The 27,951-nt window shown below is 34.4% G+C and overlaps 1 protein-coding gene across 1 annotated transcript; it reads left to right on the top strand.

The window, feature by feature from the left end:
* The first annotated feature begins 807 nt into the window (after window positions 1-807).
* Window positions 808-27,951, top strand: LOC116172110. Its single transcript, XM_031489253.1, has 5 exons — window positions 808-1,162; window positions 25,253-25,706; window positions 26,198-26,314; window positions 26,990-27,202; window positions 27,258-27,951. The coding sequence occupies exons 1-5, from the start codon at window positions 1,004-1,006 to the stop codon at window positions 27,326-27,328; spliced, it is 1,014 nt and encodes a 337-aa protein (XP_031345113.1). The 5' UTR covers window positions 808-1,003; the 3' UTR covers window positions 27,329-27,951.

The raw sequence follows: 27,951 nt of genomic DNA, 5'->3' as shown, positions 1-27,951 counted from the left end.
TATTGTATTCTACTTACAACTTTGATCTTTGACTGTGATATTTTATTACTGTACATTTGTTGGTTATTTACATATTCATTGTTATTATATTTATTTTTGTGTATTTATGTGATGTTAGATTTTAATAGTTTACGATATAGGTACATTTTATCTTGTTATTACTGTTACCACACATTGTAATCGACGAGTCCTATATCCAATAAGCGATCATTCGGACTAATAAATAAATTATTAATTAAATTATTAATTAAATTAAATTAAGATTAAATTAAATAAATGTATTTAATAAATTATTACCAAGCGTTTTTTTTTCCGAATGTACAGTTTCCTTTGGTGAGAGAATTAGCCATCGGGGATTACAAACACTTTAATGGTAATTATTCCCAAATACAGTGTAATGTAAAAAAATGTACTATTAAGATTCGATTATTTATTATGATCGTTAATTCGCGGATTTGTTGTAGAAGGCGGTTTCTTTGGAGGAAATGAAATGTTGGACATCAAAATGTTGTACTTCCGTTCGCAAAGCAACGAAATATTTCGAATCAGTCGGCCTTCCCACAGTTAAGTGAACGTGTTTTGCATTCCACTAAATTTAGTTTATAACGTACTTAATTTTGGATTTTCCGCAACGCAAAATATTACGGTGAAAATTATTATTAAAGAAAAATTCGCCGACGGTGATACTATTAAAATCGTCTGTGTACGATAGATAATAAAGAGATTCGGCTTAATGACTACGGTTATCGCTTTTATCAGTAAATCCATTTCCCCACGTATTTTCCACCACTCCAATTCGATGATGCACGGAAAGGAACACACGCGGACGCGTCGAAAATGTGTATGCGCGACTTTGTGCGGAGCGCACATGTCTGGTGTGGTTAGTTGTTTTTCAGTGTTCGCAGTGGGAGCCTGTCAGCAGCGGACCGTCAAATCTTTGACTCGCGTGACATTTGGCAGTATTTGTTTTATGTTGCATTTACATTTTCTTGTCTAAAGTGGAATGTTATTAAAAATGGATAACGGCACGACAGGGCGCGCATCTGCTGTGCCTGGTATCTTGGATTCACCTACGCTCGCAAGAGTTGAACGCGCGATGTTGCGGCACGAAGAAGGTGTTCAACGAGAAACGGCGATTCTTCAAAGGCAAGCCTTTACGCAGGTAATTAACACCTTTTTGTTTCAAGTTTATTGTAAAAAATGTTTGTTTTTCGCCCCACATTGTACTGTAAAATGGCATTTCAAAACAAAGCAGAATCTCAAGACACTAAACTGTTGCAAAAAGTATTGATGGATTGGGGTTTACTCGCGTTAATCTCGATCTCCCCTTGAAATTTTTTCTCATTGCTGCATTGCATTTACTTCCATCAATATCTGTCAAGGATCAGTAACAGTTATCTGTTACATAAATCCAAGATTAATCATAACTGTTATTGAACCAAGCTGAAGGTATATATGAAATTATTTCCTTTTATGTTGGAAACGAGAATTACAACATTGTACACCTGATCTTGTATTCTGCAATAAGAAAGTTGTTTTGCAACTACAGGATTTCTATTGATTAATGCGAGTATGTAAAATTTCAAGCGTGTTCACATTAATTAGCGTTAACGCCCAAATAAGCGATTAAACTAAACATTACAACAAGACAATTAGTCACGCATTTTAAGCAGTGCAGTATGGTAAAAAAGATCCCTCAAAATAATTAGAACGTGTCTATAATGAAAGAAAAAGTTAAAAGTAGCGCACCGCATTGAGAATCGATATTAAGACCATTTTGTTTATTTGTAAAATACTATTTATCGATAATCTATGCCCCGGTCACAATAGGTCGATGGGAATTGAGCCAAGTCAAGTATAACTACGAATTTTTGCATTGCCCTGACAACTTTTAACTAATTTACCCATAATAACGAGATATCTGTACAAATTTTGTATGATACAGCGGCTCTTATGTGCATTTAGTGATTTCCGGTGGAACGATTGCGGATTGGTACTTGGAAATCCGATGATTGGGAGGCAAAAGTTACTCATAGATTTTGAAAATGTTCCCTCTATAAAAAATTATGTAATGCCTCAGTGTAATGATTAGCTCTTATCATTGCATGTCAGTGATGAGGAATACTACTACATTTTAATATGGTCTCTTTTGGAAGCAACAAACACATCTCAAACTTGCAATATATGTCTTGTAAGAGCGAGTTTTCTGAACAATTTTAAAAATGGGAAGTAGTGACATTGTATATGCACTTATAGAGTTGGCACCAATGCCTTTAAACATCATCACTCGATCAAACACAAATATTTGATGTGCCAGAAAGAAAAACTTATAGCCACGACAAGAGACATTTAAAGACTAGTTTTTTTTAATTCGTAATTTTTGGGGTTTCATTTTTATTTGCTTTTGCCTGTGGATCTTGTAAACATAACCAATAAAAGTCATCAAAATATTTGAACAAATTTGAGAAGGGATTTCGTTTATATATTTTAGAACAATCAACTAAATATTTCATGTACCGGAAGAATATACAACCCTGGCCATAAATAATTTTCATGTAAGGGCGGGATTTCGTTAATATTAAAACGGGACAGGATCTATCACTGAATGTCATTAAATGCGAGTTTTCTTTTAAAAAAATTGTAATTTTGGATTCTGTAAATACAATCAATCAACACAACCAAACCAAACAAAACCACAGGAAATACAACCTATGCAAAAAAAGGTATCTAACTAAAAAGTGTTTTGCTTGAATGAATTTTTGGAACTGTGTTCTTTGGAAAAATCAATATTTTAAGTTCGAATCTAGTTTTCTAAACCGCCCCAAAATCCCTTCAACCAAATAATGAGAAGCTTAGAACGGCAGTTCAGGTCAACTAATTTTAAAATTCAATTTACAACAATGCCACTTTGAGGTAGGTGGATTTCTTTTAGGTTTGCTTTACCTCATTCATCTTAAATGGGTTTGTTTATTTTACTCGTTCGAGGTACATACCTCTAGTAATTGTTTATTAATCACGAATACAATAGCTTTCACTTTAATTGTCAACCATTACAATAATACTTACCTACAGTTTTTACGGTCCGATAAAATCGTAAATTATTAACAAGGTTTAATCTATCAATCAATATTTTATTGAATGCCATCTTTCTTCAGATTTCTACAATAATAAACTCCTACACGTGCCAACGTACATAAATCAATGTACTAATAATCTGTTTAGAATTACCTAATTTGTTGGTAGCAGTTAGGAATTAATTAATCTCGACAATAACTTAATTTAATGACGAATATGTTTAATTAAACGAAAATTTGTTTGTTTGATATGTGACACTCTCAAATAAGAGTAAAAGCGCGGTTTGGAATTGTCCCCCGCCTTTCTAAATAAAATTTAAATTACTATTGTTAATTGCGAAGAGGCGGGTGCATGTAGTGTTAAACGTTTTATTCATTTATGGCCTCTATAATTTGTTGAGCGAGCGTATTCTGTAGTGTGTTTTAAGTATTTAATAAATGTTGCCTACGCATTTATATGCTTAGAGCCAAATGACACCGTTTTGCTTTTTCGTTTACTAAGAATTTGGCAATTTTAAGTTTGCACAGATTCCGCACAAAGCAATTTCCTTCCCCTAAACAGCGTTGAATATCTATCTATGTGGTAATATTTGGAATACATACTCTTGTAATTGCAGAACGTAATGTAAATGGGGCGATATTGTCTCTCTGCGGTAGACGTGGTACAATTTCAGTTCGTAATTAGCGGCGCTAAATTTCATGCTAAACAAGGTATTAAATTCCTACTAAACCAACCTTAATATAGAAAATAAACGATACACGCCGCCCTTTCTTAAATTTATATCGAGAATATTTTGGATTCCATTTTGGCCAAATTTAAGCCCTAGTAATTAGCATAAATCCACAAACTTGACTATATTCGCTCGAAATATGAAATTATTATTTTAAGTAGGGTTTAGATGGTATCTCATAATGAATGCAGTTTTTAATAAAAAAATTTTAATCCTGCAGAGCTTAATGAAATTGTATTTTAGCTGATGCTTCATAAATTCAGTCATTTAACGAAATACATTGAATTAATTTGTTGTAGCGGTACGCTTAGTCATCTGTATGAATGGAATATTATAATTTTCTGCTTGGATTCAAAATGTCGGTGAATATTGAGTCTAAATGAGTTGACTGACAGCAGCAGACAGTCTTTGTCTTTGACGAAATTTGCTGTTTTGTCCGGTTTATTTGTTCTTTATTTTCAGACAATAATTTTTGATTCGTTGATTCGAGTACGCTAAATTTGGAATTAGGGAAGTCTCAATAGGAACAATTGTGATCCTTAGTTTATTTAATAAAAAAAGTTTCCTTAATGATGGCAAAAGGTTTGATATCAAAGTTTCTCATTTTTATAGGACAAACTAAAAAATAATGTCCGAATGCAATTCAAGTTGGCGGTTACTGAATTGATAGCAACACTATGTTGACTTTTGACTTCTTTTTTTTGTTGTTAAAAAATAAAAACCACCTACTTATTCAATATTGCGCCAATTAATTAAAAATGAAACGAAAAACGAAAAATAATAAAAGTATAGAATGGACTAAGGAATACTTAATTATTAAAATGATTTGAATAGTACAGTGCCTCGCCTTATTTCATTAGGTTGGAAAAATAATTAATTCTGCTAGCATTGTTTGCTCCATCGTAGGATGTTACATTGTCCATAAGAACCACCATCAATTAATCAATAACAAACTCAACATAAATTAAATTTTTTAATGCCTTTTCAATAAAAACATTCGGAACAAAAGGGGAAAAGGCCAAAAAAAATGTAAGAGCAAAGTGTTCACGATGTACAGCGATACAATTTTACATTCATCTCGATCGACATGCACACACACGGACACAAGTCGCCATTCGTGTCTCCCGTCACGCTCATGCTGACTTTGATGCCACAACACGCGGGACACAGGCAAATTTCTCCTGATTTTTTAGGTACAAGTACGATTGGACTACTATATGGGGAGTTAATAATAATAATAATAATTTTTTAAAATAATAATAATATAAAAAAAATAAGATAAATGGCGGGGACGAAAAGCTATCGGCTGCTCATGCTTCACTATAATGTTCATCTGAAAGTTTGATTGAATTTTGGTTCAAAAATCACCCACAACATACAATTTCTTTTGCTTCACGTCTGTTTTCTTGGCACCATGTCACCAAAATTAACATTGATTTGTGGTGAACTAATAAAATCCCTACCTAAAAGTGCACTGCAATGCATTGTCTCATCCAAGGTGAACACGTTTTCGCTTCAGTACTGTATTTGTTATATACAGGGCCGGATTTTCATGTCATCTGATAGGGGTACTCTCCTATATGAATATTTGTTTCTCTGGGAACAAATTGTCAAATAGAGTTAACGGTAATATGAAAAGCCGGCAATTAATGTCAGTACACATGTTTTCTTAAACATTAACTAAACGGCGAAGTTGGTTGTGGAAACGGCGCCTATTGTTAGGTGCGAGATATAAAATAATAGTGTGGATGAAGTCATTTACACCATCGTCTGATGGATTAATCTTCGTTTTGCTTGCGGATGCAGGACTACCAAAAAAGTAGGCCAATAAGTGGAAGGTCTTGTTTTCATCAGAAATTTAAAAAATATACATTAGTATTAATTTGGCGTATTTGTAAATAAATATAATGAATGAAAAATAATAAGAAAATAAACCGTAATATGCAAACGACAATAGATTTAACAGACATGAATAAAATTGGATGAGCATACCTACATCCGTTATGGTTATTATCGCACTTACGATATATGCGTTACTGTTGTTTACGGTACTTTTAACTAAACAAAAAGCGTATAATCAGGCACAATGAATCGAAACTTTCTTTTAAAAAATCATAAATCAATGTAACTTGAAAAAAAATACCTACACTTAGATTCTCGAAACTTTACATAATGTCATTTGCACGAAAGTAAACCTAATGTGATCCTATACTTTCATTTTTTCACTTTTTATTATAATTTGTCTAAAAAGGCTTCTTACTGCGTCGACTTCTTTCCATTTTATAGAAATATTGCATGCATTTATTACACGCGGTAGAAGTCAAGGAAATACTACACTTTGCCATTCTCATGAATCACCCCATATATTATCAAAAAACACCACAAGACCTTGTCTATAAATAAACAGTCTACCATATGCGATTCGTATAATCAACTTTCAAAAACGGAAATATAATTATCTGCGAGTCTATTTGCGTTGTCTATCGGTTCCTTTTGTGGATGATAGAAGTTTGAACTGCTTTTAGTGACTTGTGTACTTTGATAAAGCCACATACGTGCATTTTGTGAATTGGACCGACCTCCACTTGTATCATTTATGCGATAAAAGTTCTCTGACGAGCACGTTTAGTTCTCTGCAAAGCTAACGTTAACAACTTCAATTGAAATAGGTGTATAGAATACCAATCGATCAGTCCATACTGTTACGTTTTGACATTGACTGGAATAGAAGCAAATCGATGTGTTACATCACTTACAATATACATTCAATAGCGGTAGACCTTTACAAGTACAAAATTTCAATTAAATCGCGACATTTTGCGTTGGATTACTTTGATCGTTGTTAATCCCTTTGGGAAGGAAATTTGTGGTAATTTTATCTCGGATATTAAATTGAAAAACCGCCGGCTTAAGAGAAATCCCATGCTGACCGTTGACCATCTCTGTTCTGAAAATAAAAAAATTTTGCGAATTTTTGGTTTAAGCTGCGGTTACCGGTCGAGGGTCAGGGCACGTTTTTGAGTACTCTGTAACCTAAGATTAAAGTTCATTCAGTGGCGTGTAAATAAAATCATTAAGAATTAATCATTGCGCAGCCTATTACACACATCGATTTCTGTAACGCCCGAAAAAAGGAGACTACTAAAACTTGCTGGGTTGTGTAGAAAGAGTTCAATCAACGCTGTGAAACAAAATCAAATTTAAACCCAATGAATCAGTCGTGACTAATAACAATAATTATAAATTTAAAAACGATATTGCTAATCACCTTCGGGCTAGGAATTATGTAGAAGAGATATTACATTCATTTTTTTCATGATTCTACTTTGTGATTATGATAATTATCGTTACTTAATCATTATTAAAAAGTTCTACCAATTTTCACTATCTCCTTTACGACTTTTAACAATTACGAAGTGCGAACTCCGGTATCAGCTGGCAGGTTTGCGATCCCATACTCCGTAAACTATCAGAAACTTTCAACTTTTACCTACCGCAAACTATCCGGCTACATGATATTGTCAAATAGAATTTGATTATGCCATTGCAAATTGATGTTTTTAGCAACCATTGGCCATTACTGTTAAACGCCCTCAAAAGCGAAAATTTTATTCATTTATTTCTCTCCCGCTGCGAAAAGTATTGACAAGCAGCTTTGATGCTCAAACTATGTATTATTTTTTTTTATATAAATTCAAGGCGAAAACGACTTTCAGAAGCGGAGAATCTTACTTTATTAATAGTATAAATTACTTTCACAGCTACACATTTGTCACTTGTATTCATTGACCCGAGTAAATTTAGTGACGCCAATCTAACGAAAGTTAGCAGAACTAAGAGCAATTTCAAGTTAATGCTGTAATCAAATGAAAACGTAGTAGGATTGTTAAGTTAGCTTCACACCATTAGCTTATTTGTCCTGCTCTTCCATTGAATAGACAATGTCACTTTCTAGCAGATCAATTCGCATAATTTTCGGTGAGGAATCTCGTCTTATGCGGAATCGCTGTACACCTTAAAGGGCATGTCAAACACATAGGCGCTTCCTATTATAATACTTGCGGGTGTTTTAATTAGTATTTTTATTATTAAACTGAGGAAAACTTCAAAGCAATCGATCAATGTATACTCTATTAACCGATAAAATCTATGAATTGATGGTCTGCTTGTTAGCGAACAAAGCGTAATCGATTCACTTTTTAATACGTGCAACAATGGATGTATGTGTAACATTTTTAATAAGGGTGGACTGTGGCAATGATTAGATATCTAAGAAACGTAGTTGTTTAATGGGTCACTTACTTGACCTCTCTTTGATTATAAACTACATAAATAACGCAATTACAAACATCTTTTGTTTTGTATTGTACATGATCTTTTTATTATATCTCGACCATTCTATTAGCATATCGTATACCTTTTGGCTAATTGTCTCCATATTTCCTCTACAACGATCATAAAACGTCCCCAACAACTTGGTTACGCGGTTTCAAAAGTTCAAATAGATTTTTATTAGAAACCGCTAAGGAAAAGTGAATATACCTTAAACGCAGATGAATTAATGGTTGAGGGAGGTTTTGGTCTTTAAATGTTATCTTTCAATATCAACAATGGATTTTTATTTGATACCGCGCAACGTAAAACGTACCTTCAAGGAAATGTTGGTGGATTAGGGGTTAGGATACGTATTATGTTGTGGTCGAGTATTGTGATACGATCGTATTAATTTACACTAAATGTGCAAATCTGCTGGAATGCCGTTGCTTGCTTTATCTGACGGAGGCGATTGGTGAAGAGGTGTCACTAATAACTGCGGAGCTTCCTAAACAGAAATACATCATGGAAGACGGACGTCACCTTCCTGACCTTATTTTTGCGACATAAGTTAAATGGCAATTGGCATATCCCAACAGTACTGCACCTGGTGGTTACTCTAGGCATTTCCTAACTTTTAAATTACCATATTGCAGAACAAATCCTTTACAAAATTCGTCAATTTATCGAATGTGTCATAATTATAACTATATGCGATACTAACTGTTGACATTTAAAATTCCTTGTAAATGTGATCCAATAATTTAAGTGAACCATGTTAAACGAGGCCAAAACCAATCACAAAAGCAAGTTTCAAAACGAAAACCCGATCATCAATCAAGACCTGGTGTAAACTACTCGAGAGATCGGCAATGAACAGGAAGGAACTTGTAAATGATAATGCGATCAACCAATCGGAGGAGAAAAAAAATAATGACTAGCTTAACAAGTGGTTTAAAGACACTGAACAAAAATTCCTGAAATAAAAGAAATTCTTCCTGATATTGCTTCAAAATTGAATCATCCATTTTCATATAGATTTATGGATACTGAGGATCTTGTTTGTGTTGTTGTTGATTGTGTAGAAAACAAACTAAGGTTGCAAATATTGCTAATCCGTAAATATTTTAGACATTTGTTTATACAGGCCTCCCGAATCTTACGAAACGACAAAAACTATTGGTGCCCATTTCACTGACTTGTACCTTGTGCAAACTTCTTGAAAAGATACTCAATAAGAGGTTAGTATGGTATCTAGAAAATATCAATTTCCTCTCGCCTTTCCAAAGTGGTTTCCGAAGACAAAGAGTTACAGCTGATCATCTTATCAATATTGATACAGATATATGCGATGCTTTCATTAATGATGAGCATCTAGTCGCGGTAAGTCTCGACTTGGAAAAAGCTTACGATATGATGTGGAGAGCAAGAATTATCAAAATACTCCAGGACATCGGAGTCGACGGATCATTATTATTCTTCATTGCAAACTTCCTAAAAGACAGAGTTATCCAAGTAAAATTCGATAACACACTTTCATCATGTTACACAATTAGTAATGGATTACCGCAAGGCTCTGTTTTCAGCGTAACATTATTCCTGATAGGAATAAATGGAATAACTAATATTATTCCCAAACCACTCAAAATATACATCTACGCCGACGACATCACAATTACATGCAAAGGTAAAACTATACCCACAACTCAAAGCCATGTCCAACAAGCTCTCAATGAAATTACAAGATGGACCCATACAACAGGATGCAAAATATCCAAAACCAAATCAGAATTCATTGTTTTCTCTAAAACAAAGGAACTGAAGGACGATATCGAACTTCTGATAGAAACAACCCCTCTCCAATCCAACAATACAATCAAGATTCTAGGTCTCATCTTTGACAATAAACACACATGGAGACAACACATCACCCAACTGAAAGCTGAATGTCAACGCAGGCTCAATGTGATCAAAGCCTTATCAACTAACAAGTGGGGGGTATCCAAACAAATGGTAATAATGACCCATAATGCCCTGATCAGAGCAAAGTTAGATTACGGATCAATAGTTTACAACTCAGCCAAGGACACCTTAATCAAGACACTTAGACAATAGATCCAGTCTACTTGGCTGGATTGAGAATAGCCATCGGTGCGTACAGAACCAGCCCTACCCTCAGCATACTTGCCGAAAGCAATAAACAACCTTCAGAAGGAAAAAACTCAGCTTTACTTACGCGGTCAAAGTACTCCACACCCCAAAAAACCCTACCATCGAGAACGTCCTCTCCGATAGACTCACAGAAAGTTACAAAAAAAGAAACTCATTCCCTAAACCCTTCTATTAAAGACTGAATGCTCTCCTTGAAAATGTCAACGTCTCCTTGCCAAAAGTCATCCCCAAAATAAATCCAAAATACCCACCCTGGTTACAAACTGAATGGAAAATTGACCTCTCATTAAGTGAATTCAAAAAAATGAAACCAGCCCTGACATGTACCAAAGACTACAAAGAATCAAACAAAGTCTATTATGAACATGAAAAGATATTCACCGATGAATCAGTCTTTGATAATGGAACCGGATGTGCAGTAGTATCAAGCAATGAAGCTGTTATGTTTAAGCTAAACGATGTCAGTTCCATCTTTTTCTGCGAAGCCTTCGCCATATGCAAAGCCCTGGAAATAGCAAAAAAGTCTAACAAACAAAAATTTGTTATCTGCTCAGACTCAAGAAGTGTGATCTCCAGCCTTAAAAACGTCGACCAGAAGGAACCCATACTTGAACGCATTAAAGAGAGATACCAAGAGATCAGTGAACTAGGGAAAGAAGTCATCTTCAAGTGGGTACCCTCACATGCTGGCATCAAAGGCAATGAAGAAGCCGACCAAGCAGCAAGATTGGCCATATACCTGGGAACGCGTAGTAATTGGGTTACACACTCAGACCTCAAAAAACACCTGCATCAAAAAACAAATGAATTGTGGAATACCGAGTGGATACAGCGCAGACCAACAAAAATCGCACAAATCAGAGACGGTTTCTACACACATAGACAAATACAACTTAATAACAGAAGAGACCAAATCACACGGTTACGAATTGACCACTCTAGATATACACATGAACACCTAATTTCCAAAAACCCACCTAAACAGTGTAACGTATGTCACATACCTATAACAATCCAGCACTTGTTTGAATGCAACTCTACAGCAACCCTCCGGACGAAACACAGGATCTCTGCAAATGTGAAGCAAATGCTAAACAGTGATAAAATGGTTCCAGAAGTAATTAATTTTATCAATGATTTAAAGCTACGCGACAAACTGTAACACCTTATATACCCTGTAACTGTAATCATGATACGTAAGTTATAAGCTGTACCAACTGTATCTAAACGTAGTCGCTAATGACCACAAGGTTCATGCGACTGTAAATAAATATAAAAAAAAAATTCATATTATTGACTTTTGTGTTTGTGTTATTTATTTAGCCAGCTTCTATAGTATCATTGATGATCCTTTTTCGCTCTTTTGTCGTGTAGCGTTGAGGGGTTGTATCGAAAAAGTGCTGCTAGTCTTCATGGTACCCGAATGAGAGATCTCGATGTTTTTTAATGGTTTTCAATTCCTGAATCTGAATGCTACTGATCTATCACGCCAAAAATCAGATCACCTTGAAGAATATGTCTTCGTGTGTTTAAGTTGTTGATATTCTATGCTATTACGGATGAAATCAAGGAAGCTTAATTGCAATTAATACCATTTTTAATTAGAAAAGGTCGTATGAATTACACTTCCGATTGAAACGAGTAAATAAAACTAATTTCACGCATTAACGTATATAAACACAAAATTTCCTCATGAATATAATGTAATAATTAGCTTATTATGTGGTGTTTTCAAGTACCGCTAAGCCATTAGGATCGTAGCTGGAATGAATAAACCGTCATTAATATTTTTGAGGCGTTTACGCACCGTGATATTTGGCGAACAAATTTCTAAAGAGTTTAATAGGTGAAATGAGACTAACATTTTAATTATGTTGGATTTTACTTCTTTTACCATTAACGCCACAACTGTATGTCATGTCATCATTAAAATATTTATGAAAGCTAAAACCTTGTCGCCCATCATTATGGGTAGGTGTAATGCCCCTGTGAAATTGTCGTGCTTCCTTTGCCACTGAAAGTACCTACCTTCAAAGGTGCGTATACTGTTTATTATGGCTCTTCACTGTACTTATTGAGTGATTATGGCCACGTTGTGTTAAGGGAAAGTCTCGACTTTACTGGTCAAAAGTTAGCGGAGCGTGTTCTATTATAGCTAATGAGAAATCCATACTTGGATAGTACGTGTTAAAGTAAATTTCTTTTAGGAAACTAAAAATAATTATAGATTATCTTAGAAAGTTATGGTGTAATTAATTGTCAGATTCCTAACCATGAAATTGTTGCAGGTTTACTGTTTGATTAAAGAATCACTGATGTAATTTGTATGATTCATGTGAACGTGTATAAAATTGTTTTGTGTCATCGTTAAGTTTGAGAAACGCAAATTTATTACATTATTCACAGTAAAGCCACTCAGTTTCCACAAGTTTTTTTGTGTATAAGTCATCTGATTACAGATTTAATGGAAGACCAAGACTTTTAATGCAATTTTTTCCATTGAGAAATCGTGCATTGTTTTTCTACACATTATATGTACATCGCAGCAAGAGAAACTTTTCTAAGTATTATTTAATCGCTTAAAAGCATTTTTATCCTCAGTTATTTCCCTTTTTAATAGAATTTTTCACCGTTACTTTTACGAAAGGAAGTCACGACTTTCTGAAATTAGAAATTTTGCTTGACGGTCTCGTTCGATTTGTGAAAAATCGTTCACCAACGAATTTTTTCGATTCGAGAAACAAAAGCCTCAACCTCTACAAATACTCCGTAAGTGAAATTGAAACGTATACGCGTGGATCAAGAAGCAACGTGCTTTCGTATTGATTTTATAAAGCTTCCACTTGGAAAACAAGATTTATTAAAGTGTAATATTTAGAAATATTTTCATGATCCGATATTCAATCGTAGAACTAATATTTTATATTTTTCTTTCCGTATTAGTTCTTAAGTGTGGTAAGAGCAATAAAGCATTTTTCTTGTTTTTCTTTTCTTATATTATTTGTAATCCTTTTGTACTTTGTGGAAAGCAGATCTGTGAATCATAATCATAGTAGTACACAGTTTAATACTATTAAATTATAAAGCACTAATTTAATTTGCAATTTCCGATTGTGTTGAAGATGTACACTGTACCTTGGTGAGGATATCTTACTAATCGTGTTATTTTCATTTCCGGTTCCGGGTTATAATAAAATAGAAATGCTTGCCTCATAAACTCTCATAATAATTCAGGTGTTGCCTCCTTAACCCGCATTTGTACACAAATAACCTACATGAAAGGGATGTTAACCGATTTTAGTATTGCAAATTTCTGCGAGGATTTTGTTAGAAAAATCCATAACGCCATAAACAAAGTTTTTGATATATTCCCATTAAAATAAATTACGCATCGTAAAACCGTAGAACTGTAACAATTTCATTTTATTTCCAACTTCTACAACATTCGAGCTATACAAGCCAGCACAAAGTGTACTTTCGGAAAACAAGATTCATAATTCCCGATACTCATATTTATTCAAATAATCAGATTTTATATTAAATAAATCCGATTATCGTTGAAGGGTTTCGCTTACAATCCGTATCCGTTTCGCTCGTCATAGTCAAGTTACATTGTTTCCGAATCCTTTTTTTCTTTCGAGTGTGGTAAAATGAAAACCGCACAATTGTAGATTTTCCAGTTGTTTAAAGCAGAATGAGCACGCTCGCTTGTTAGTATTTTTTAATTTCTCGCATTAATCTTGACATTTACAGCTTGGCCAAAATTGAAACTCACATTGCGACTAGTGTAAATTACCCCATCCTTGTAATAATGACTCGGGAAAGAATTATGGAGTAAGTAACCACCCCCGCCCCCAAGCAATATTTAGCGTTGGTCTATTAGCAAAGTAAACGTTGAAAGTGTCGGATATCCTCACAATTAACAAATTACAAGTGCATTAATTTTTAATTTACAATCGCCCCAATTTGTAAGAAATTACGCCAGCTTTTAACAAATTGAAATATGTCTTCTGGAAAATATAGAGCATAAAGTATTAGAGGGAAACGGTAACGTCGATGTCTACTGTGTCTGTAGGCTACATTGTATCTTTTTGTGAAGCTTTAATTTGTCCTTCGGTTACATCTATCTCTCTGGTCTGCTACACAACAAAGGGATTCTTTTATATAGTTTGATAACGGTAAAATCCTCGGCGATGTTCTTTTTCAATTTGTTTGATCTTTACAACTTAACTCCTTATATTGAGTTAACATGTATCGATTAAAATGGGTTTCTTTCTATAAAGATAGGAAGTGAATGTGAACGAAAACCCCTGTCGTTTTTTGCAACAAATTTTAGACACATCCCACGAATTATGATTGATGATGAGACGCCACACACAACACACTATACGTCTCGTTAGGAAATTTAAAAGAACTTCACTCAATGGTCAAGTTGGGCATAGCGATTTACAAACATAAAAAACGACAACCAATTGTGTTCCTTTATGGAAACTCCTGAATTGACCTTGATCCGAAGCTACCCACACAAAATAAACCAATCTGTGCATTGTCAAGTTGTCAAATATGGCAATTTTATTGTATATTTTATAACGGAAGAATAAGAAAACTGAAAATTCACTATACTAGAAATTGGTTTGTTTGAAATTATGACACAAGTACAAAAGGAAACCTGTTCATCATTGCAATTTAATATTCACGGTAAGTGCGTTTAGAATATTAGGTTTGAATCGCTTACGAGTTTCATTACTTTTGCTTTGACGCAAGAAAAATTCCATAAAGGAATAGTTCATGCGGCAGGATACATCTTTTAAGGACAATATGAAAGATTTATTCAACATTTTGTAGTGAACATAGATCCGATTAATAATTCAACTGCAATTTACAAAGCATTTCGAGCGTACATCTCCTTAGAAGTAAAAGGAGATTAGAAAACTCCTTTAAGGTACCTAATTTAACTTTTAATCCCGGATATATTTTAAATCTGAAACTTTTGTCCTCTTCCAAAAATTTTAATTACATCATTTGTGCCGTTTTCGGTGACTGCGTATTCCAATCAATGAAAATACGAGATGTCGCTTTCGGATATGATAAAAACTGGAACGTAGCACAAATTCGTTGCTGGATTGGGAAGTGCAGTGTATTTCAATAGGATAGGAAGTAATAAAGAGTTACAAATAAGTACACAAAAGCCACAATATTTTACTTGGCAAGTGCGTGACCACCGCATAGCTCCCCTACAGACAATGATAAATAAGGAGAAGGAAATGTGAAAGTCGCATTTGTCCAGATTTGCTTTAGATTTTCAATTCTACAGTCCGCGTTCCCTAAACGGTGAAGTTCAGTTATGTCGTTTATTCGTACGTTTTATACCCTTCGACCTAGATCTTTTAAAGGAAAACCGAAACAGGTTGTAATACATGTAAGTTAAGTTTTGATACGGTTAATTGAAATGTGTATTATTCCGTAAGTAGCGCGGAATGTGCTATTTTATAAATAATTGTATTGGCATCTATAAATATTGATGCACATTGAAAGTTTTTTACGTAACTGAAATACAATTTCTATTATTTATCGTACAGAATCGAGTGAAAATTTGTATTTACCTACCTTCTCGCAACTAAGTCGTGCTCAACTAAGTATGGCGAAACTTAATTTAAAAAACTGTCATGCAAGAATACAGCTATTTTTTATGCTTGCTTAACAATATATTCTTCAACTGATAGCTGACCTGATTTCATTGCCGGGATGTTTTATAAAAGATTTCGGGTTTTAAAGCCTAACAGATTTGTATTTGTAAAACGAAAAATTAGTTTTTAAGCAGGACAATTGGATTAAAAAAGTTGCCAGTCATTGAACGTCTTTAAGTGCTCATTGAATGATTTTTTTAAATTTGCTTTAGAAAACTGTAAATGACAATACCGTAAATGTAGCAGGAAATAATTGCTTAGTGTAATCCATAAGAACGAAACGAATTGATTTAGCTTTTTATAGATACTTGATTTTGTCCAGCTGCAGAGATGTGGTTTAAATTTACGGAATAAAAAGCGATGGAGTCGATCAAAGAACCAGACCTTTTCCATTATTCAAAAAGTGTATGATCACCCATCCTGTATATAATACTAGTCTATGAAATGTATTTTCGGAAAAAGTTTAGGTATAGTTTTTACGAAAATTACCAAAAGTTAACTGCAGTACGAATGTGTGACGATAAAATGTGTAGACGATTACGTGTAAAATTCTGTTAGCTCACTTCCTTTTAATGCTTTTTTATGGTGCGGTTTTCGCAGACTTTATTTGCATATTACGATGGGGTTACCAAACTTTTCAGTTTACAAAAAAAAGTTATTGCAGGAAATTAGCTCCATAATGAAAATAATTTTAATTAGGTACACGCCTACATGTTAAATAACTTGCGTTAAGAACTAACAGCACTTGAATTTGACCTTTATTTTAGTGAGACACTCTTACTTGTCAATTACAAACGTGTACATAAAACTAAAACTACCTGTTACAGCATATAATTTAATTTCCAAAATTAATTTGAATAAAACGGAATTGCAGATGCTTCAACTTCTTTCTGATCGAAACAAAATATTCGTATTTTACTTTAGTTTATTCAGTAATTTAATTGGTTAAAATTTAAAAATTATCCAATGAAACTAACCAATAGTTAGAGTTCTTGTTCAATACATAGGCGTGTTTTGTTCTAAAACTGGTAAATAAATACAATAAAACAGTTTTTGTGTATCTGTATAGAAGGTATCAAATTCGTTTAACTACTAACCCCTCAAGAGTCAGGTCTGATTGACCCTTGAACGGACTACTGCGGAACCCATTCCACAGCTATTCAAACTTATAGACAGAAGATCAATTCATATGACAAAAAACCGAACTGTAGTTTCAATGTCGTTGGTGAAACTGTAAATCCCATTGCATTGTTGCACATAACTTAAGCTAACCAATAAATTATTGAAAAGCACAAATTTTCCTCGACCTATGATTCAACATTAAATGCAGTAGAGCATTCGAATGATCTCATTAATAATTACTTGTCACCACAAGCCGGATATTGGAAAGGTAAAGTTTGCAACGAACATGCAATAGTTTGCAACAAAAACCAAACGCTTTCGTTTTCATTAAAAAACACCTTTGGCAAACGCCCTTGCCAAATTTTCGCGTATTACCGAAACAAAGGATTTCACATGAAAGAAAAGTACTCTAAAATTAGGATTTCTTTTCGGAATGATTTACGCTAGACTATTAGAAGGCAATTAAGATAAGAGGTAAACATGCAATTTAGTCATCGTTACTATTTGGAAGTTTTGTGCGGTTTTTTCTGTAAGCATGAATGATTTGTCTACATTATGTATAGTAAAAATAATTACGGTAATTTGTTTGGCATGTAAAAATAATTAATCTTTTGCGATTTGCAAAAGAATGGGATATGAAAATCGTTTCCACACTTTCTACCAATACAATTTTCCATTTTATGCAAATTTTTAGATACCTATGCGTGTTCAGTATTTCTATTTCCTGTCTACGTACTACAACAAAATTAACCTACATTACTTTAATTTCAGCAGTGCGAAGGAGGTTATCCCCATGCAATTAGAAGAGTATATAACTTGTGCACCTTGTAAGTGTTATTGCCATTTCTAATGACACGAAACCGCACCATTTGTCTGATGGGTGTGTTTTGTGAGTCATTTGTAAATCACGTCTTAATCTCTACGTATCTGTGAAGTTCGGGGATATCTTCAACTCAAAAATGCACATAGCATTAATGAACTATTTCAATTTTAATACAGTTCATAGTGTTAAATAACGTTGATTGGTGTAAACGATCTGATGAATCACTTCATTTGTATTTTATAGGCTTATGTCATCCTTGTTTGTCGCGACAGAAACAATGTGAATTCTTGCGACGATGGTCGTCTTCAATTCAAAGTAATTGCGTGAATACGCATTGACGATGGCTTGTTACCGGATATGCTAAGCAAAACCTGTGGTTATCGATTACAGGTTTTCATTAATTATTTTCCGGTATCGAGGCATTTCCTTTAATCATGCAACGTAACGTCGACCAACTTCTCTTGAAGCTCACAAAAACGGTCTCATTCGTTTTGAATATTTAATTTACTTCTATGTACTGAATTGTTTGTCGAAGGGTTTGCATGTTTAAAGTACAACTTATCCACTTAATATGCTGAAAATTTTCGTTCCACTCGCATAATTCTTGGAGTGTTTCGTGTAAAATAAAATAGAGTTGATATAGTAGATACCTAGGGCTTTACAAAGAAGGCTTGATAAATAATTTAGGTTCCCTTTACTACATATGCGTTCCCAGCAGAAAATGGAAGGGCCCGTAATAGTTCACTTAAAGCGTTTTATTTTGTGGAAATATCGGAAAATCAATTTGTAACTTGTAAAATTTAACACTCAAAATGAATTGAATTTTATGCATGCCGTAAAACTCGCCTTTTTATTTTTTGTGTGTAAAATCGTTTTCACATATCCTCCGATCTTTTAAGCATACCTACGCATATATTTTTCCAAGTTTAGGACGCGAAAGTGGTGCAGTGACATTTTTGGAATACAATTTCCATTGTGATGCTGTACATGGTGGTTTATTAAAACTGTAAAAGATTTCACTAGCTAGTAATAATGGAAAATAAGTGTCTGATTTCGGTGTTGTAACGAAAGTATATGAATCCAGTATTATAAAAAACCTTACGGTACTTATCCCGATGCTTGTGTTCCATACGATATATCGTAGCAGTTTATCGTAACGATCGAATTTGTGAACAGATCATTTCTAGCGATATCGGAAATTGGAATTGGATTGGATGGTTGATAACGGTCGGCATCAAGTGCTGCGGAATGTAACGATAAATTGGAACGTACATATAAACAATAAAAGCCATATTTATAGCTACGATTTGTGTTTCATTGTCTTGTGGAAATATTGCTCTTATCATAACAGTAGGGATAATTTTTTGGGTTCATTTCGCAATTCATTCAATAATTTTTGCATTTGTGTTTCTTCAGTAACCACTGGCGGCTCCAGGTTCTTCGTGTTCGCGACATTTTCAGTTTCATTGCTAAACAAACTATATAAATCGACCACAGCAGCACTCCCTCCATAGCAAAAACTGTTTTAACGAAAATAGTAGGTACTGTACATATCGCGATCGACATTCTTATTGTCGTCGACAATGAATATTGGAACAAAAAAATTGTTCATGTAAACAGTACTCACCCTTTCGATTTATTTGAACAATAAATTTGACAATCACATCGTTACGTTTTATCGTAGCGTGTAAACTAGCCTTAACCTATGTAAAAAGAAGAATTTTTGTCTTTTTTTTCAATTTCGATCCATTTCGGATTCAAAATTTTGATGGGATTTTCATGTCTTTCGATATTTTACATACCAATTTTCATCGAGATTGAATATGTTTCCTGGTCTCGTTTAGAATAGGAGTAGGTCTCGCTTTAACTTCTCACGGAAGTATGAAGGTCGTTACGTTACGGGGTTACGGAATGTGACAAAAATCCAAGTAATCACGCCGAAAATGAACATTAATAAGTCAAAACGATACAAGAAGGTAAGATTTGAAAGATGTAAATTTAGCTTCCCGTTTGCATATTAAAGAAATCTCCCAAGCATCGTGTCACGAGTGTTAATAAATTATTGGTGGCCAATGACAAAATAAAACTAATCGCTAAGGATGCGTCATTATGTGGCGGAAACAACATGGCATACGATCAGAATTTTTATATCAACCTGTTGTCGCATTCTTTTGACAGTCCTTGCGCATTTAGATTCATTTCCGTTAAAAGTCGTGAATGTGATGCATCCGTGTGGGTAAATCATTTCTATTCGCATCCACCTGTTCATGACAGTGATGCGACCACCAAAATTTATAAATAGCACTCCCTTCCACGATGTTTCACAGCTTCCCGGTTGCTATTTACATATATGAAAGATATGAAAATTACATGAATCACTTGCTCTGTCACTTCAGGAGTGATTTTTTGTAGACAAAACCTCGCTCGCAATTCTCAAGGATCTGTTTGGGAGCATTACATTTTTGTATGGATCGAGATGTCCATCTAACACCGCCAAATAACTGTGCCATAACAATGGTATCCATTTGCCATGTTAATTTATTAGCAGCTGGATATTATACAAATTCTCCCTAATTAAATACAAATGCATCTTATTTTGTGTAATAAAAACTGTATTACTCGGAGTTTTGCTTTACACAAATATACAATTTGAATTTTAAAGTTTAGAATTGTGTACAGAACCAACACTATATAAAATGCATAAGTAGGGTTGTGCAAAATCTGCATGGCACGGTCAAATAATGTTATTCAAAGCAGATTTACACATTCGATTCAGGAAAGCGAGGGGTAATTTAAGTGTAATTGTGGAATACATTTTCGAAACAGCGGATTTCGCGATAGATTCGTCACGAATAGCCATATTGCATTTGAGGATAAAGCCTACACTACATTAGGATAGCACACGTGCTGTATAGAAAACAATTTTTAAGAAGACTTGTAAACAATGAATAGAGATAGTTTATTATTTCCTGTCTAATTTGGACCATCTGCTCTTAGAAATTTCTACAAACATATGCATATTGTTAAATTTCTTAAAAGGAGGCCATAATGCCGCTAAACAAAGCTGCGCATACTTCTAAAGCTAACGACAGAGAAACTCCTCATTATCAAGGATATTGTAGTTCCATGATTGCAAGGGACAGGACGGAAGTATGGCTTCTGACTTTTCTTAGGTTATCAGTGTTATCACCGATTACAGCCACAACAAACGCTTACTTGTTAAGCGATGAAAAATTATAAGAATTCATTGTTCGCTATTTGCAACTGTATTTCTTTGAAATTGCGCTTTTTCCCAAAATCTCGCAGTCTACCATAACTGACTCATTAAAAATTTAGAACTGCAACATGAAAAGTATAATAATTAAACGGTCTATCCGCGTTTATTAAAGAAATTGTTCTGTATGAGTTAATATGCTGGCGTGAGTAACTTCCGGATCCTACGCTTTTATGCATAGTTTTCAGCGTACTGTTTTTGGCATCACTGATATGATTGTCCTTACATTTTTTACATAAACTCGTCGCGTTGCTTGTCTGGAGGATATTCAAATTAATAATTTAGTTCAAGGTATTTTAAATACAGTTCAGTAAATTTTTTTTAATTTAAAAGAAACCATACGCACTATTGTGCCAGGTGAAATGGGAAGGGATATTCAATTTTCTTACGACTTATATAATCTAATTCTAACTAATCCTAAAAGTAATCAAAATCTGCTTAGTAAGTCATTGCGTGCATATCGCAAGAGTCTCTCTCTTATTGTTTCTTAATTCTCGGCGTGTTCATAAGGTTGGTTGCCATAGCGTTTGAGTGTTATGCGGAGTCTGGTTTGATATTTCTTGTGATTTGTACATCTTTCCGAATGACCGCCTTGTCCGGCCTTTATCTCATATAGGTCAGTTAGTTCAGTGCTAACTTTTACTAGTAAGTGTCTATGTGCAAAACTGCATTGAATAGTTGTGGAAGATATTTTATTCCCAGGTAAGGCATTTGTCCTGTAATCATGTCGTCCCCGGGCTTTTTGGGGTGTAGTGTTTTGATAAGGCCCGCCTGTTGTACTGTGTCATTGAAGAGTTTGATAGCTGTTTCAATAGCTTCTCTCGTTTTAAGGGCGATATTTAGTGGTAGTTTATTGTCGACGATTAACGAATTATTTAAAGATATCCCAGTTTGTGTTTTGACTACATATACTCGTTGGTTTTTTGCGGATGCTGATAAAGTGATTAAAACAGGAGAGTGATCAGAAGATAAATCCCTTTTGTAATACCGCAGTCGGCCCACTAGGTGGATAGGAGATGCAGGTGGTTGCGCTCGATAGTTTTGAGTAATTCACGACCCCTAGTCCAGCAGCCATCACCTTTGTTTTTTCAGTGATTAATAACAGACTGAATCTACGTGAGTCAATAGAAGTGGTAGCTAATGATCTGCGTAGGTGTTAAAATCTTCCAAGCCTAGGACTGGGAAAACTTAATTACCACTAAATTTGTAGGACTATATGACCATTTTGTTCTACAAACATTAAATTTACTAAACTGTATACAAAAAACATCAGCTGGTTGGGTGGTCTCACCAGGAGTTTCCTCAACTCTCGGAGTAAGATCATAAAAATTATTAATATCCAGCTGATTTTTTGTATGTCGATTAGTAAATGTTTGTAAAATAAAATGGTCATATAGTCCTATAAATTTAGTGGTACGTTTTCCCAGTGCTACACTTGAAAATTTTTAATTAAAAAAACTGGCCGTCTCGTCGAACCCGTCCGACTCACGACGATTCAACCTGTTATTAATCATTGAAACAGACAGACAGTAACTGCTGGTCTAGAACTACAGTCGGTATGCTTGGAGTTATAATCAACCCCTCAAATCGCCATCCTAGGGTGTGAAAGTAATTTTCATAATGATCTTGTGTTACTCTATGCCTAGGAGGGAAGTAGACGGCTGACACAGTTACAAAACCTGAGAAGTGTGCTATGGTTAAACTTGTGGCTTGGAAAAAGTTCTGTAACTGTTATTTAGGTGATGTTTTATTGAGTTTTTTTATTATTACTCCAGATCCATCTCTTGCGGTACCATTTGGATGATTCGTGGAGTAACGAGAATTGATTGAAATTTTAAGGTGGGCTCCGTAAAATGGCTTCAGGTTTGAGATATAAGTATATATCGAAATGAATATTTTTAGTTAATCTGCGCGTTAGGAGAACCCATTTGCATTCCATAATGCGATTTATAATGGGTTATTCATTATTTAAGTTTAGATAGCACGGATGTAAAAGGTTTAGCAGAGTGCCTATTGATTTAAATATGACTTTCATCGTGATCATACAAACCAAAAGAGAATAAAATCCGTCGATTCTGTTAGTGACACTTGACACAGTCATCTGGACAAACGGGTGAACGGCCCATGTGGCCCAATAATCCGCATTTTACCCTAAAAAAATTAACGAGCTATCCAACCTGACATAACATTGTCGATATTTTTTTATAAAATAGGTTTTGTGATAAAAGATTCTTTTCAAGAACAAATGGTCCTATAAAGTTTCTAAATTGTTTTCAAAATTAGAAAACGTTATCTCTGAATCAGCTTTTAAACTCATAATTTACTTAGATTAAATTTGTATGCATTGACTCACGCGATCGTGTATGAAAGTTATGCGTTATCTAAATAAATGAATTTATCATTATCTCTATTACCAAAATAGGCGAAATACTTTTTTAGCGCATTTTTTATGAATTCATATCTTTGCGAAAATATCCGGTCTTTGCTAGATCGACATCTATCTATAAATTGTTAAGTTAAAAATCGTGGGAAAATAATTTGCATTTGTCTGGTTTGGTTTGGTAACGATTATTGTTTTGTTTTACGAAATTTTTTGTTTAAGTTGCCACACTTAAATAAAGCAAAGGCCGATGTTGAGATTAAACGTATGTACCTACCAAAATTTTAATTACCGTTCTCAAGGAGATATGTACCTTCGTACTTGCATTTCGTTTTTAATTGGATCCTTTCTAAAAATTCGTTTGCGTATTTATCCACACCTTGAAATGAATTGTGTGTACTGCATGATTAACATTAACTGTATCATTTAATCCTTGAAATATTCATTGTGACACCAAGAGATGAATAAGTGCAATTACCAATTTGCTCCTTGAAGTGGGGTCAGTGTTTCTGTTTTATCCACAAAACCCGTGTGGAGAGATAGATATGTCGGGCCCATGTAAAAAGTTGCTTAAAGATTTACAAATATTACACCACAAGCGCTTCACCCTTTTTAAACACGCAAAAAGTACCTATGAATATTCAAGTTAGGTACCTTCTGCACAGGATGCTGTATATAAAATTCCTATACCTCTGCGAGCGCGGAAAAATTTTAAATATTTCTAATCAACTTCATTTCCTTATTGAAGGGAAAAAGATTTTCCTTGTTTAAATTTAATTAAGTAGGTGGGTACGGTTTTAGTGGAATTCGTTACTAAAACCATCTGTAACAAAGTGTCAATTTAATCGTGCCACTGTAAAACTATTATTGTATTGTTAGTCATAATCTGTAGATCGCCGAGAATATCTATAATATAGTTATGATTAATGAAGACTAATGAAGTGGAGCATTCCAACTAGTTCAGTCTGAACTGAACGCTTTGTTTCATTTCCACAATACACGTTGTCACAATTAAATCCAGGCAATGTTCTGCATCCCCAGTACAGAACTCATTAAAAAAAAAAGCAGAATTTTAAATGTGAATATCGTAACTTCAATAATTAATGAATCCTCGTCGTCATTATGCGAACGCAGAAATCTTTAAAGAGAACTCGGCAATAGAAATTTCGCATTTCCCTTCTATGCACTGCAGTGATACGAACCTTAAATAATTACGCCGTATTTTATCAAAATCCACTTTATCAGAGAGAATTTCCTTTGCATTCTCTTTAGGTAGGGAATTTTATTATATTTGCGGTCATCGTACCGGAAGTACTTTGACCGATACGTTTTCCGTTCTTCTTCGTATTTTATATCATTTGTTGTATGTCGTTTAAATGTATGTCTTAATTAAATTAGTCCGTTTGTTTTACCAATGAAATATTGCTAATAATGAAAGCTGGCAGCATTGTCCAAATCTGCTGCAGTTTTAGTTTCACAGGGACGTCTTCCTATTAACAATAACTGCGTCTTTAATTCGCAAAACCGCCCATTTCTCACCTCTGTTGTGAAATTATACTACTATTGGTAATCGACGTATGCATGCACCACCGATTAATGTTTACTCGTCTTTGGAATAGTTACATTTTTTTAATGCGCTGTATCGGCACTGTTAGTAAAATTATCTTTTTTGCAGTCACTACTCCCGTCGAATTATGGAAAAGACGCAGTGCACGCTATTAAGAAGGGCTTGCTGTGGCAGCAACGTGACAAACTCTTCAGTAGGTGGAAGGAACGTTACTTCATACTTACTAGAGATTACTTGCATTGTTTTCGGCGAGCTTCCGGTTCCGATAGAATTTCGGAAATGGGACAGTTCCTGTTCAAAATAAAATTGGTGGATGTCGACCGCGTCGAGTGGGAGAATAAGAAAACCTATAGCACAGTTGTTTTAATCCTTGGGCGAGACGGAAAAATTTTCTTACGAGCTCCAGAAGGACTTGAGGATTGGTTTGAACTTTTAGAGGAATGCACACTGACAAGTAAGGAAAGGAGGAAAGCGCTGCGTACGTCACATGATGGAAAATCAAAGGATAATAATAATGTACTAAACTCATTAGATGAATGGCTTATGGCACGTCAAAAAATACGTAAGTGGTTCCTATTTCTTTCGATTAGTTGTCAACTTTAAATATTTACGCAATACAATCGACCTTTTTTGAGTGGGATTTTCAACAAATTTCGTTACATTGCCTAATTCAACCGCTGGTGATGTTGCAAGTGATTTTTAAGTCCTGAATCGTGGAAATACAATACGACCTGTCTTGACCATTCTAGGAATTGCGATAGTCTTCCGTGTTTCTGATTTACACTTTATTTAAACAAAACAGAACACATTGTTTATGTTATACAGGCAAGATGAAGAACTTTGCAGATGTGCATTGTAAAACAAATGATGACCCCAAGAATTATTGACCTTTTTTGTTTCGTTTTACACAATGTTAAACAAATCGATCTGCTTTTACAATTAGACATGAACGACGCTTTGTTACATTTAAATTAATTGAAATCTCGATTGCGTTCAATTTTTCAATGATACGAATAGTGTAACAAGGACAGGCATTAATTTGATTTTTTTCAGCGAAGGGACGACTGCCAACAGATAGCATTAGCACTAGACAAGATAGTGTTAGACGTCGTGACTGGACGCCCCGAGATGAGGATTGGGAAAATCCTACCCTAGACAACAGATTATCTCGTAAGTCTTTTCCATTTCAGTTTCGGTTATTCTGCTCGATTGGATTCGTATTTTACACACGATTTGGGCAATACGGCTTTGCATTTTACGCTGACATTGCATTTCATTCGTCATTCTCGTACAATTGTGCCGATTTGGCATTAACTTTGATACGAAGCTTTCTGTAAATACAGGTTGCTACAATTTTCCGACTTAATGCACGGCATAAAGTTCTCTATCAAGGGTTTTCCTCAAGATAAATTATAGTCGGCAGCATGTATTCCCCGTTCAATATAAAAAAATTACTTTTAGAAACTGAGGCCGTAAATTGTAGAGATTAATTTTAGAAGTAAGAAGCCATCTTCATCGAATTTATGATGAAAACGATACACTAAACGTGCTTCGGTTATAACTTAATAGATTATTAAAATCAATACCTGATGGATGTTTGCGAAATAAAATTTTATACTTTGAATGAAGAAGATATTGGTGCATAGGATTTTCTTAATAATTCGTAGTTTACATGCGTGAAGTGTGATTATTAACTTCCAAACGTGGCATTAACAGGCACGTAAGGCAAAAGCCATTGACACCATTTACATATAAATAATTTTAGAAATATTTTTTACGTGTAGAGAATATTCAATGTACCAAATCTGTAAACTCCAATCATCGTAACATTTTTGTCTCTTACAGTACTGACAGACATCGACATTAACTCCTACAATGATGACACATTAGATGCGCCTTCTGTTGCCTCATACAGAATGAATGAGGACGTTTTATGCATTCAACCGCCATCGCTTAGACCTTCAGGTTCGTTTAGATCTTCAAGAAATACAACGGGGGCCATTAAACGTCCTCCTACAAATACATCAGAAATACACTCTCAGTTAATGAAATTTAGAGGTACGTATTATTTATTTAATTTCATATTTCGAGTTGTAACAAACTTTTGTTTCAGAACGGTCCTATAGTGATATACAAAGAGTTGATAGACGATTGTGGCGACCTCACGTAGATCGTTTTCAGTAATTATATCTAATTAGAAGCTCTAGTCAAATATGCAGGGTGACATTTAGTCCTTAATCTTAAGCGAAATTATTTCGCTCGCCCCAATTTGTGTTTCTTCGAATATAATTGTCAACCTTGATTTAGTCTTCCACACTGCCTTAAGTATAATTTATTGATGAGAGAAGTTGACAGCATCACTTTGAAGACAAAAACCAAACATGACTTTGTGATATGTTCATTCGATGTGTACAGCTAAAGATGCACACTTAATTTATGTTATCTAAGTACCCATTTCTTTTATCAATGTTGGATAAATCTTAGTGAAGTAATGTTTGTGGTTTACAAACTAAGATTTTTAACTTGCAATGTGATTGTGCAATATTTTGCATCACACCAAAGATGCTGCTAGTATAATGAGTAGGAAATCGTTATGGGCAATTAATGCCGTACCAATAATAGTTGATTAGTTATTGATACTCTTTCATGTTTGTAATTAAATTTTTAATACAATAATAATTTTAGGATGTCAAACATTTGTCATATATAGTCATTAGAGTTAGAAATTTAAAATATCTCATGGTCGGCCATTTTTTGGCCACATCAATGTAAACTGTATTCACTACAAATACATCATTGTTCATTTA

This window comes from Photinus pyralis, unplaced genomic scaffold (assembly GCF_008802855.1).
Source record: "Photinus pyralis isolate 1611_PpyrPB1 unplaced genomic scaffold, Ppyr1.3 Ppyr1.4_LG5, whole genome shotgun sequence".
Taxonomy (NCBI): Eukaryota; Metazoa; Arthropoda; class Insecta; order Coleoptera; family Lampyridae; genus Photinus; species Photinus pyralis.
This window is presented reverse-complemented; position numbering and strand designations above follow the sequence as displayed.

What these genes read in the sequence shown, in the direction of transcription:
- LOC116172110 (XM_031489253.1), top strand. Translation starts at nt 1,004, where the DNA reads ATGTTATTAAAAATGGATAACGGCACGACAGGGCGCGCATCTGCTGTG. An exon ending in TATGGCACGTCAAAAAATAC is followed by an intron (nt 25,707 to 26,197) that starts GTAAGTGGTTCC and finishes GATTTTTTTCAG; the next exon opens with CGAAGGGACGACTGCCAACA. An exon ending in TCAGTTAATGAAATTTAGAG is followed by an intron (nt 27,203 to 27,257) that starts GTACGTATTATT and finishes CTTTTGTTTCAG; the next exon opens with AACGGTCCTATAGTGATATA.